Genomic DNA, 13312 nt, shown 5'->3' with positions numbered 1-13312 from the left:
TTATTTCTCTAAATACATTCTGGACATTTGTATTTGTCCTGTGCAGCTGTGAGAAGCTTCCTTGACTTCATATAGAAGTTACACATCTGTTACATTTGCCATCTGCTAAATTCACAGAAAAGTGTAATACATGAAAATAGAATGGAGATAGGAGCAGACTAAATGAAGGTAGAAAATTAAAATCTTTGTTCCAGAGCAGAAGAAAGTTATTGATTTTAGTACTTGCTATTCACTAGTAAGCTTGATGACTTTATGGTTTCCAACTCTTTACCCTTTCCTGTTTAAATGTTTTCCTTTATCAGCCACTTGGAGTCTAAGGACTTTCAACACTGCCTTAATTCTGTCTTGCTCTCTTTTATGTTCTCTTGTCAAGACAGCCATTATCTACTTGTCTTTCTATCTGTGGCTTATTTGTTCTGTCAAGCCAACAACCTTCTCTTTGTCAGCTCCCCTAGGTCACATCTGGGACTTTTTCCATATGTGTAACTACACATAAAACCAGTGACTTTAAGCCCACCTGCAGAGCCCTCTGCCTTTTAAAAGGACATACCTCACATCTCCTGTACCTGCTCAGTGAACATTACAGCAACTTGTATTTCCCCTATGTGGCAGTCCTTGGGTTGTGGTTTTCCTGGAGCAAGAAAAGTCTAGCCATGTCTAGACTGTTCAAACTAATAGGGCCTGGGAAGATTATGGTGGGCCCGGGCCATAGAACCACAGAGGGTTGGAAGGGACCTCTAAGATCATCTAGTTCCAACCCCCTTTTACAGGCAAGGATACCTCCCCTCTAGACCAGGTTGCTCAAAGCCCCATCCATCCTGCCCTTGAATGCTTCAAGGAACCTTGTGGAATTGGTTGTATGGCCTCTGCCATGGTTTTGGTTTAGATCTGCCAACACTCAGCCAGGCAACACAAGGGCACATTTCAAGTTTGGGCACTGGGGGATCATTTCCAATGTTATTCGAGAGAGAAACATATTTAGCCGCATGGGTGTGAGCTGTGCCATGTCAGCATACAATAGGATAAATCCTAGCAAATGCTACTGTAAATACCAGTCCTTCCAAAAGGACTGCCTGAGATGCTTGTGTGCACTGCTTACCCCACAGGGGATCTCAGCCATGACTAAGGTCTCAACATCTGAACCTCGAAACCTGAACAGCAGCGGTGTTTTGCTATTCCTGAGTTCTTATGGGTGCTTGAGAAAGTTTCTGCTTCCTCCCGATCTTATATTACTTTCCTTGTCAAAACATTGCTACATCAAGCTTTCATACCCCCAGCACAGAGATGAGCTCAGAGATTCTTCCCAACACCAGTTCTTAAATGCTCTCATCCCATGATATAAAGGAGAGTGGTTTACAAAACAGTATTTATACCCATGCCCTCATTCTGTTGCAATTTAACACCATTTTCAGAGTTGTGCTGAGATCACTGATGGTATCATGTGCAAACAGGACAGTAAATTATAAACCCATCATTCGCCTTTAAAAGGCACAAAAGCACAGACACACAGCAATCCTAAGTACATGTTTTTGTCAAGCAGCAAAAGGCAAAGCAGTTTTTAAGCTTCTGTCAAATAAATGCTGCTGTGAGAATGTCTGTATATTTGAAATGTCTAATATTATTTCAGTTATCTTCCTCTTAAATCTCTACTTTTTAATTATTTTTCCAAATAAAGTTTGAAATATTCACAAAAGCTAATCATAATTAAGTTTGCAGAAAGACATATTTAAAAGCTGCTAAAATTAAGTTTCAACAGCCACTATATTTTCAGGAATGGTTACTTCAGTTACCAGGTTTGGATCCACCATGATAAATCTACACAGGAGTAACTTTTCCCCAGCGCACCCAACACAGAAAGGTAAACAACTCAGGCTCACATGCAGAACAAGCTGTAAGGGGTAATGGAGATTTTCCATTTAGAAAGTACTCTTTGCACTACCAGACCTGAAGTGAGTAGAAGAGCTCTTTCACTCAGTTTCTCAGAGGAAGTTTGCAGCCTCTGCATTTGACAGATCTGAATAACTCTGCTGCTCCATTCCTGAAGTGCTGATGCAATATTTTCTCTGGAACTCCAGGAGAGAAAGTCCAAAGTAAGAAAATTGTAGATTAAATTTTGGTGGCAATAAATCAGAGCATGAGAGCTTAAGACAAAAAACTCAAATGCAATTGAGTTTTCTGCATAGATACTACCTACCCATCCCCACCATTTGTTTTCACTGATGTAGAATACTGCTGTAGAAATGCCATTACAAAAGGAAGCAGCATCAGCGAGGATATCAAGTGTTCATCTGGATTTATGTCTTGGAAGGTCAACATATCTGCAGTGATCCAAACCATGTGCAAACAGCATCTGACACTAAATCCTAGTCATATTCACTGTTGTCACAGCAAGCCACTTTCACTGCCCCTCCAAGACTTTCACAAGACAGCAGTCCCTTAAGAAAAACACTTGCAATATGCAAAACAAATTACTGTAAGAAAGTATGAGAAAATGTCAGCCAATGGTCCAAGCACACAAAGGAATTATGTGGACATATGTATGATTTTTAAAAAACTAATTTGCCACCTCCTTCCAAGTTTCCTTGGCCCAGTGCTCCATGCAAGCCATCAAACTGACCACTCAGCTCAGATCTGCAGGATGGGTAGAACACACAGAGTCCCAGATATGCCACCAGGCGTATATACACAGGTGGTCTGTGATTTTTGTGCTGAGTTAGTTGGAGTCACCCAATCAAAGTGCAAAACTCTTGGTATTATCTGACAGAGCAAAGCACTACAGGAGTATAAGAAACACAGGATGCAAAGAAAACAGGATAAGCAATGGATGAACCTCAGATGACATAAGCTTTCTCCAGGATGTTCAGAAAGCCGTGGAAATTCTAGTGACCTGTGTCAATGCTTCTGGTTAATCACTTGCCAAATGTTAGCTATGATTCTAACTAGGAACATCTCAGAATCAGAATTATTTCTGATGACTGTTTCTGCAGTAAAACAGCATTTGCAGACTGAAGTGCATCTATTACTCTGCATCCTTTCTGGAAGGCCTGTCAGCAGTTCAGTGTTCTCAGCATTACTGCTGTTTCATTTCATTTTTATAGTTAATTTCTTAAAACGGACATTAAAAAAAAAAGAATAAGCTTGTAAGTACTAAATTATACAGGACTGAATTCAAAGTTCTGGTTGAAATTGCATAGGACACTGATTTTGGACTTGCCACACTTCCCTATTAGCTTTCTTAAGGTTGCTACATCAGCAAAAGTCCTTCAGAAGCACAGACCAAATGCAGAACATGCTTCAGCTACAAGAACTCTGCTTAGCATGACAGTAAGGTAGTTTTGCAGTTACAGATTACAAAAATTATCTGGTTCCAGCTGCTTGTCAAGCTTACAAACTACATGCCTGTTCTCTCTTAGCAAGAGAAAATGCAGACTGACTGGAGCTGCATTCACTCTGCCTGGTTTTAGGACCACATAGAATTTACAGCCAAATTACAGGCCTCTAAAAATAGGAGGTGATAGCACTGACAATAGCAAAACCCAGGCAGTGCAAGACAGACTGCTATAAATACAGCAAATCCAAAAACTGCAGGTATGGCTGGAGCGCTCCCAAGCAGACTGAATCATGCAGACCATATGGGCTGCTAAAAGCCCTACAGTACACTGGTGTTTGCACCTACAGTTTGGTTCTTTTAATTCTGGGCTATTGCCAAGCTACGACTTACCTTCTGTCTCCAACTGCAATCTGTTACTTCTGTTTGGTCTGCTGTCTTTCTTTGGCATTAGTTTGGTCTGATTATTTACTGCTCTGTTCTCTACTCTAGGAAAGAACCGGGCCTTCCTACCATTGAGTAGTGCTCATCTTTTTTTCACATTTCAGAAGTTGTACAGGGGCCATCATCATCCCTGTGCTGCTGCTGTCCCTTCACAGTCTTGGCTTTTGGCAAAGGTTTGTAGTGCTCTAACTCCTTAAAGTCCCTTGTCCTCTGTCTGATCCCCAAGAGTACTTAGATAAGGCAGAGGGAAAAACATTCCACTCTACTGAGTAGACCCCATCTTACTGCAAGTTACGTTTCTCACACTTTTGTTAGATATCTTCTACACTAATTGCAACCTTAAAAACCATTCCAGCATCTTCTCTACCCAGAACGTATAGAGAAATCTTAAAGAAATTCAGAAGAAAGATTACAGGGAAGGGAAGAAGGAGCATGGCTACTGGAAACTGACAAAATGAAACTGGTTGGGCAGAAACACATAAAGAGCTATAAAAAGCTGGTGAAGCTGGTGGTGCTTTTCCAGGGAACACAGGTTGCAAATCTGACAAAACTGAAAGAAGTTCACGTGAACAGGCTAACCCTATTCTAGAGTTCAGGGAAACACCAATGTGGTTTACACAGCAATTGCATTATCACCCTTCAGGGAACAGAAAGCCATGTGGGTTTGCAGAACCTGGAAGGGGTTCGGAGGTGGATGAAAGGACAGCACTTAAGATGGAAAGATTATACTGCTCATCTAGGGATGACAAAGAAAAAGATCTGAATCGTAGAGTTAACTTCTAAATGGGACTTGCAAAATTTAGCTGATTCACTTTAGCAGTGATGTGATGAACAAGCTAACTTTCCATCCTGAATAATCTCATGATGTTAATACCAGTTTTCTATTGCATGGCTCTTAGTTGGTATCGTTATGTGTTAATTAAATTCATTTTTGGCCAGGAACTGTTGTAGTTGACTCAGAGGTCACTGGGGTTTAAAATAAATAGAAAAAAAGAGAAGAAAAAGGAGTATGTGACATCACTAGTGACTAAAAGGTTCTTGGTGTGTTCTGTAAAAACAGTGTGGGCAGAGTAAGCTGGAAAGAGACAAAAGACTTTCATACTTGGGTCACCTTGGAAAACAGGACTACACACAAAGCAGTTAATCATCACAGCTTTCCAAACCCAAGCCACCCTTGCTGTTGCAGAGACCCAGTTTAGGTCTGAATCAGTACTAGTGACTTAAAGTTGTAACCCGTCTTTTATTTACCTGGTAGGGCAGAGCCCTGACTCACTCGTGTCTTGTCTCTACCCAGCATTCTCCTCTTGCTCAGTGAAGCCAGTCCAAATTCAAGAACTCACTTTTATTGCCTTAACCGATGAAATTCAAAGTGTAGAAGCGAGTAAAAGGGCAAATAGTACGAAGATAATAGAAACAAACAAACAAAGCCACCCATTGGACTATTTTCTTTTGTTTGAAGAACTGCAGATACAACAAATGTTATAAGCCGTTCCTAAGAGTAAGAGCGACTCCATTCAGAAGGCAAATCTAACTAAAAATGCTCCCAGGGTCATGAAGTTTCTATTCATATCCTGAAAACCAAACACAGTCACTAATAATGATTATTCCTTTGACAAATGTTAGTAGTTAAAAGAAAACCAACAAAAAAAACCCACACAACCTCTGCCACTGCTTTCAGCCTATAAAGGATTACTCTTTTATTAGTGTAGCTGAGGGATTAGTAGAAATATTTAATGAATGCAGCCACTATATTTGAGCACATCCCTGACTAAGCTACTTGTTGACTGAAACCTATCTATTTATAAGTACTTCTGAATGATGCAAAAAAAACATTATTGCAGTACTACAACAGCTTTGACATAACTTTTTCAATACTTTCTTGCCATTCACATTGTGACATTTGTCTCATTTGTCAAGTTTTATTTCAGAGTCCAAACATGTAAAATGGGTCAGATGGGCTTGCCTACATCTGGCTTGATTTGCTTATGACTTCTGACCTCAAGAGAAGTAACTGTTACTGGTCTGGCACCTCTCAGATGCACTTGTGTACCCAGAAGACCTCAGGGAATGTCAATCGAAGCGATTCTTAAATAACTGTTATCCATGTCTGTGTTGATTCAAAGTAACCACCAGCTTTTTACAATTAAAAAAAAATATTGATTTATAAGGTTCCAAGTTCTGCAGTTGCAATGGAAACCTCTACTGCGAATATAAAACTAAAAACAACAGAAGTACATTCGTTTACATATTTTAAACCTAACCATGAGAGCAGCAACAGAAGGCTTTATGGAAATCAGGGGTGAAACAAAGACATCAGAAAGTTCAGATTTAAGGCATACAGTGTTTAAATGCATTACATTTATGACAGCAAAGCTTTTTATCCCTGAATTATACAGGAAACATTTACAAATTCTCTCCTTATTGTCCATTAATAACCAACTTAGATGATCCATATTCAAACTGACATTAAAGCCTACCTCTATCAAATTTGAATTGGGACTTTGTAAAGACAGTCTACGAACCTCTAATGGAGAAACACACTGATTTTCTGAGCGCTTAGCACACACTTTAAAGGTCAAATGCCTTTAAGTGCTTCTTCAACAACACAAGCAAACAAGCAGTCATTTTTGAAAATGAAGAATATAAACGCTGTCTAGGCCATCCCTTAGAATAGTAACAAGCATGCTAGAAATGCAGAGACAGGAGGCTGACGTGTTCCTGTCTCTGTATTGAGTACTACTTTCAAGAGACTTACCTACCTGTAAAGGCTCATTCCTCTTAATCTTCAGAATCAAGAGCTCTATGACACATACACATGTGATTAATGTGTGGTTTTGTGCATGTATGCATGCTTAAATATAAACAAAAATCACAAAACTGGTTTTACAAAAGCACTTCTGAAACATGAATCACCTAGCTTAAGCAATCACAGTAAAAGCAATTATATAAATTTTCCTCCAAGCTCCAGTTCAAGCTCAGAGAAGCCAAGTTGTACACTATTAGCTGGAAAAAAAACTACGTACTTGTATATTATTAGCAGGATGAAATTAATACCTTTTTTCCTACCTTATTTATTTTGATAACAGCTGTAAGAATAGTTTTAACCAATGTACATACATACATACCCTGAAGCTAACCTTGTGAATGTACCCTCTGTATTTGCATACAAGTTGTATACCATTTTTAGACACGGAAAAATATTCCAGGCCTTATTTCATTTCAAGGGATATTTGGTAAAGAGCTCTGCATGAATGCTGGGATGAAAGCTGCTCACCTTTCTGAATGGACAGTCAGTGTGGCCGAAGGAAAATGGAGGACAGTGGGACGTGGCACACATCACCTAGTGTTATTTATTCAGGGAGACCTGCCTGACTCAGTGTGGCCTCACTGGCCCTAAAAGAACATTCCTGTTGCTCATGAGCAGCGATATCCCAGCCCATGAAAAGCTTTTAGCACCACACCCTGCTGCAATAGTGCGCTGACACAGCCCTCTGAGTGAATCAGGAGATCTTCCCTGGGTTCTGAATACCAGTGGCTGAAAATACATTGTAGGTTGAGCCATATTAGGTCAAAGACACATAAACAAACCCTCTTCAGCCATGCGAGTAAATTCTCCTTCATACATGTTACATCCTTCATGCTTTATCTTATCTTTATCGCTTTATCTTAACTTCATACTCATCTTCAAGACCCTGAGACAGTTGCTTCTTGAGTAGGCAGAAGCTGAAAAATTCTAGACTCGCTCATTTTTCCTCTGCTTCATACCAGATCAGCTCTAATGGCATAGATGACAAAAAGAAAAACCAAGTACATGAACTTCTAATATATAAGCAATTCCTGTGAAATACTGCTTAATCTGGTACACGCTACTCTGTAGTTTCTCTTACATGGCTGTACACAGAGCGCTTGAAAATAACAGACATTACAGAGGTGTTTGTAGGTATGACTACTACATTGGGAAAGGTCTATACAGCTTTGCTAAACCCACAGGGATTCCTTCCTCAGTTGTCATGGGCCTGGTTTAAGTGAAAATCATTTCCATGTTACAAGACAGATGCTCCCTGTGGGATGAAGATCTGGAAAGACTATATTCTGCTTGAGAAATGTTCTTTTTTCTTTCCATACTAAAAAAAACTTTTTGACAGCAAGAGCTTTTCTAGTAACAGTCCTTTTTGGTCTCACAGAGCTAAATGCTCTTGCTTTGAGTGCAGAACATGAGTATCATACAATGTACTGAGGTGGCTTTTGTTTCAAATATTCAAATATTCTCTGTGACAAACTCCTTAACAAAATAATCTCACTTTGCATCTGAGAGAGATGAAAACATCACTAATGTGATGTAAGAGGTAGCAACAACATACCTGTAAATCTTACATCTGGTGCTTGGTCTCACGGATGAAGTGACTGAGATCTCCCAGGATAATGATCTGTTCTGAATAGCCAGTGTCTCCTAAAAGGGTGATCCAGCTCCTGCTTGTCCATCCTCCACTACATTTATGCCGCCTGTACACATTTAAGTTGTATTTCTCCATTTTATTTTATTTTTTTAAAGTCTCTACAGATATTCCCCCTGTCACTAAATACAACAGTACGAACTGCTGTGCTGCCATTACACTATCCAATCCACTCTTCAGCTACACACCATGAATAGCAGGCTTTTCCTGTATTAGACAAAAGACAAAGTTGCTTAGATTCCACACATCTGCAAGGAGAGGGAGGCTCAAATGAGGAAAAAATCTGTGCTGAGAAAACACGAAATACCACAGAAGAGACACTCTAATGGAGCAGAATGACTTCTTCATACGACCACTTGCTTGAGAGTTGGATATCATCGTGGCTTAAATTCTGCCAAAAGATCTAAAGAGGACTGCGAGTTTTCTGCCACCAAATCATTCCATGCCCAAACCCTTCCCAAGAAAAATTAATCCTGGGAGCAATAAAACAATTTTGAAGATTTTTCATCTCTGTGAATAAGCAAAGTCATATAAAAATATAATTTTAAAACAACAGTAGTGGTGTGATTCCCTCAAAAGTGATGGTCCATTTTTTAATTCATGCAGGCCCTTCACTACGTATGTATGAGCAAAATGAAAATATCTCCAGCAAATTCGCTTTGTGAAAACTTTAATGTCTCTCCTTAACGAACCATTTCCATGAAACAGTGTTGTGCAAACTCTCCCTCACGAGCAGGTTTCTCCTTTGTTGAAACGATAATTTTGTGGGAGCCTCACGTAATAATCCCGGCAAGTAAACAATTCATTCTCCATTCTTAGCAGCTTTACAGGGATACAAAGCTTTACAAAGACGCGAAGACGAGTTCACCTTCGAGCACTGAAATAACACTCCTTTACTGCTGCTCTACATCCCGGCTCGACACGCGCTCCCTCACACCCCAGCGCCGCCACGCACCGCCCGCCTCATGGCCGGCCCTCGCCTCAGCGCCTCACCTATGGCGGTGGCTTTGCAGCTCCTGATTGGCCAGCTGCAGAAAGACGCGCCCTCCGATTGGCTGTGCGCCTCGCTGCTGAGGGTGGGAGGTGTCAGCTCCCGCCTCCGCCGGCTGGCCTTCCAGCTCCTCCGCCCCGGCACCTCTCGCGCTGCATGGCTCGCACCGTGGGTGGGGCGCCGCGCGGGGCCTGGCGCCGCCCGCGCCATGCGCTCAGCCAGAACTAATCCTCAATAATCGCCTTATAAACACTGCCGGCTCGCTGCCAGAAAATCTGGGCCCGAGGAGGCAGACGCACGACTTCGTAACGCTACAAGAGCAGATAAGGATCTTAAGAGGTCTATTATCTGAAAAAAGCTCACCACAACAATAGCAGTGTTCGGAAAAACGTTTATTAAGGCTGTAGTTGCTTTAGAATTGTTACACTTCATCAGTAAAAAGTTGTAACAAAACAAATACATCATTCTTGTGTCCCAGTCACGAAATCTGGTCTGATTCAGCCCTGGTCCCTCAGCTGGTTGCTCAGTTCCTGGAGTTCAGCAATCAAGTTGTCCATAGTCGTCACTTCATCAGCGATCTCACTGCAAATCTCATGGCTTCCTACCTCTACAAAGCGTTGCTGTGCAACAGAGAGAAACGTTAGTTTAAACTACATTTATAGTTTCTCTGTTTCAGGGGAGAGAGCTTAGGAGCCTCCCCACCACTACTCCGCTGCCTTTCATACTGCTATTGCTCTCCCTGTAGTTCATCCTGCGACTAATAAACAGAAGGTGCCTCAAAGGGACCAAATCCCTCTGGGGAGGGGAAGGTTGGGTCTCTGATCTGACTGCACTGCACACTCTGACTCCCGACTGCACGGAACGTTACGGATTTTGCTGTGAAACTCAAACCAAAAACAACTCCTCAGACTGCCAGCTACAGCTTACCAATTCGCCTGCTGATTAAATACTGTCTGTGGATTTTAGAGGCCATCTTCTCAGTGTCTCATACTGTTGTGTCATTTTCTCCAAAAACCCAAATAAAACTTGTGTATTTGGTGTCAAGACATGTATGGGCAGAGACATGCATCTGTGCATAATTATGTCATATAAGAGAAGACAAAATACTGACACATAATGAAAATAGTTTGTTCTTAAAGACTGTAAGACAATAAAGAACACAAACAGCACCTAACTCAGAAGCCATCATAAAATTCACATCTTTACAAGAAAACTAGGGGGGAGGTAGTCTGAAGCCTTGAGACACACAAGGTCTGAGTGGAGATAAACCAGAACAAGTTGATTGCAAGACCAGAATCTGTCACTTGAGCAATATGGAGACTTTAAGAGCTATTGCTCCACATAAGCATAGCAGGGGGACCCAAACATATGTTTCTCCCTTATTATGTAAAAGGGAAGTGAATCACACTTCATCTGTCATAAGAAGAAGCCAACATGTAAGGACAAAAACAAACCCAGAAAACAAAAGTTGTCGTGGAGTACATCTGTCATCAAAACATAATGGAACAATACAGATATATATATCAAGTACTTAAAAAGCCTGAACCGAAGTCGTCAGTGTGTTTCAGAATGTTCCTTGGTTCAGTGACAGGACTATCTTCCACAAAAATAGGAACATGTTTCTGATACAAGTACAGAGACTTCTCTGACTTTCAGCCCTCAAACCTCATGTGACAGAAAAGTTCAGTTCTTTCTGGCTAAAACAGCTCAGTAGAACAGAATGATACAATTATTTATTCTTTTTTCCCATGCAGTTAAAGAGTTCTATTCAACTAGACGCAGCCTGGGGAGACTTCATGCACCACTGCTCTTTGGGCTTGTGCCTCATCTTTTCCCACAACAGTACCCACATTTCATGCATTTACAATACAGCTCCAGGACCTCTCTCCTGTTGGAAGACCCTGCCTGTCAGATCTGAGTGACGCATGGCGCCAAGGTGCAGAAGAGCGCCCACTGTGCTCTACTTCAAAGCATGCGACTGCCCAGAAAGCTCTTTTCAGAAAGGAGCCTGTTAACAACACAGTTTCTAGGGACAGCCTTTAGCAGAGTCTGGCTACATTATGGGAGTGGCATTAAGCTGGGACTGGATCCGCAGAGGTGGAGATCTAAGCAGAGGTCAGAAATCTGAGAAGCAATGTTGTCTCACCAGTCCAAAACCTACTAATATGGTCCACCTGCATGTCCTGACAATAAAATTTTGGACTGTTGTTGTTTAAAACCTACTTTCACTGCTCCTTCATTCTTTCTGAAATCGTAACTCCTGAGTCAGCTCTTAGCCTTTTTTGTGTGTTTTTCTCTCTTGAAAGAAAAAATTAAACACAAAACAATCACACACTGATGAGGTGATGAGGCAGGAAAAGAGGACTTAAAAGCAGATTTTGAACTCCTAAACACCTGTTCAACAGTTCACCTTACAGAAGATGGCTGAGTTTTCAAACCACAATCAACACAAACACACTTTAGAGATTCAGTTAGACTTCAAATAAAAAATGACATATCAGAAACTATGCAAACACAATTAAGTCACACTAACAGCTTTTTATTTAACATGTCAGCTTTCTGCAAAATGATATAAAACTCAGAGACACCATTACCTGCCAACAACATAGAAGCACCTTCAGAAATTAAGAAAACAGTGCATTAGATTCAATTATTCTTAATCTTTCAAGACTGTGTTATTGTAAGAAAAACCACCAGTAGATCTTTTTATCATCTATGTCAAGTAAACTTGTTTCTTCTATAGTCATGTAAACAATGTTGTGAATCACAACACAACATATAAATCGTGACTTTTTTCCAGTACATTCCTATGACTTACATGTATTAGTATCTGTAAGCACAGTTAGTTATGGAGCTCACTTATGTCTGCTTTATATAGCTTTCCTAGGTCCTTATCCTTAAAATTGCAGGATTTAAAAGAAAGCAAGTGAAGTTTAACACATTGATGATGGATCAACACTTTGTAACCTAAGCACAGGTTATAAAACTTACACTCTGTAATTCACATTTATAAAACCCCCCACACAGCCAGGAAGAATAAGATATTAAGTGTACTTTGAAAAAAAATGTGTTCTGTATCAGACCTCGGTTAAACAACGGCAGTGTCTCATGTTGAGATACACTGTAAAATTAGGATAATAACGATGCAGAAACAGACTTGGCTCTTTGGCTATGGAGGACAAACTACAGCTCCAAAAGCTAAACATAATTCAAATGCAATAACCTTTTCTAAATAATTACTAGCTGAATTGATAAGATATCCATAAAAAACAAATTAAAATGAGTTTCTTCCTAAATAAATAACTGCGATGCAAAGTAGTCTGGACACACTTCTCTCCCTTTTAGAGGCTTACAAGCCATTCCTTCTCACACTGCTTCACTCCTCCCCATGATTACTCACACTAAGGAATAAGTCTTGAAAGTGACTGATTTTTTCCAAACATTTCAGTCTGGATGCCCAACACTAAATAAAATTCTAACTCAATCTGAAAGATAGCACTGAAATTTTATAATAGTAGGTTTATTTCAGTTAAACTGTAGTGGGAAGGTTAGTAAAAGTCTATGTACAAATGGAATCCTTAGCGTAGAAGTAAACATCTTTCTGATGATTGACCAAGACAGAAAGATATTATTTTGCCTGTAAATGACATAAAATCAAAAAATGGATACCAGTAAATGAATAAAGATACATAATTCAAACATTCCTACCTTTGCTTTGGACGACAAGCCACGTAAGTTAAGCCGAGCTGAAGAAAGTATCTGCAAAGCCTCCTGATTACTGGATTTGTTCTTACTGCATTTTATAGCCACTAGAATTCAAACACAGAGGAGAAGGCCCCCAAAACAAAAACACATTACCTCAACAGCAAGAATCCTTAAGCAACGGCAGTTATTAGGAGTACTTCGATATCATCTATACTTACTGGTTGCAGTATTCCTTTTTGGGATATTCAAAAAGAACACTAAGTAATTTTGGGAAAATCCAAAACCAGTAAGTCTATAAAAGAATCCCTCTCAAATACATACTACAGCACAGTTTACTCTTACTGAGTATACATACAAGTACCTATCCTGGAGATGCTGGCATGGCACTGG

General features: G+C 40.3%; 1 protein-coding gene across 1 annotated transcript in view; it reads right to left on the bottom strand.

The window, feature by feature from the left end:
• Positions 1–9590: 9590 nt before the first annotated feature.
• Positions 9591–13312, bottom strand: part of TTC27 (tetratricopeptide repeat domain 27) — a 102950-nt gene continuing 99228 nt past the window's right edge. The window contains exons 19-20 of the mRNA XM_042812472.1: positions 12926–13026; positions 9591–9837 (exon numbers count right to left, since the gene is read on the bottom strand). Of these exons, the coding sequence (XP_042668406.1) occupies positions 9715–9837; positions 12926–13026 (224 nt within the window). The 3' untranslated portion in view covers positions 9591–9714. The remainder of the gene's footprint in view (positions 9838–12925; positions 13027–13312) is intronic.

The sequence above is a fragment of the Centrocercus urophasianus genome, unplaced genomic scaffold, assembly GCF_019232065.1.
Source record: "Centrocercus urophasianus isolate 14NV4802_14NV808 unplaced genomic scaffold, USGS_Curo_1.0 seq_10, whole genome shotgun sequence".
In the NCBI taxonomy this organism is placed as follows: Eukaryota; Metazoa; Chordata; class Aves; order Galliformes; family Phasianidae; genus Centrocercus; species Centrocercus urophasianus.
The sequence above is the reverse complement of the archived record's forward strand: the minus strand, read 5'-3'. Positions and strand labels throughout refer to the sequence as shown.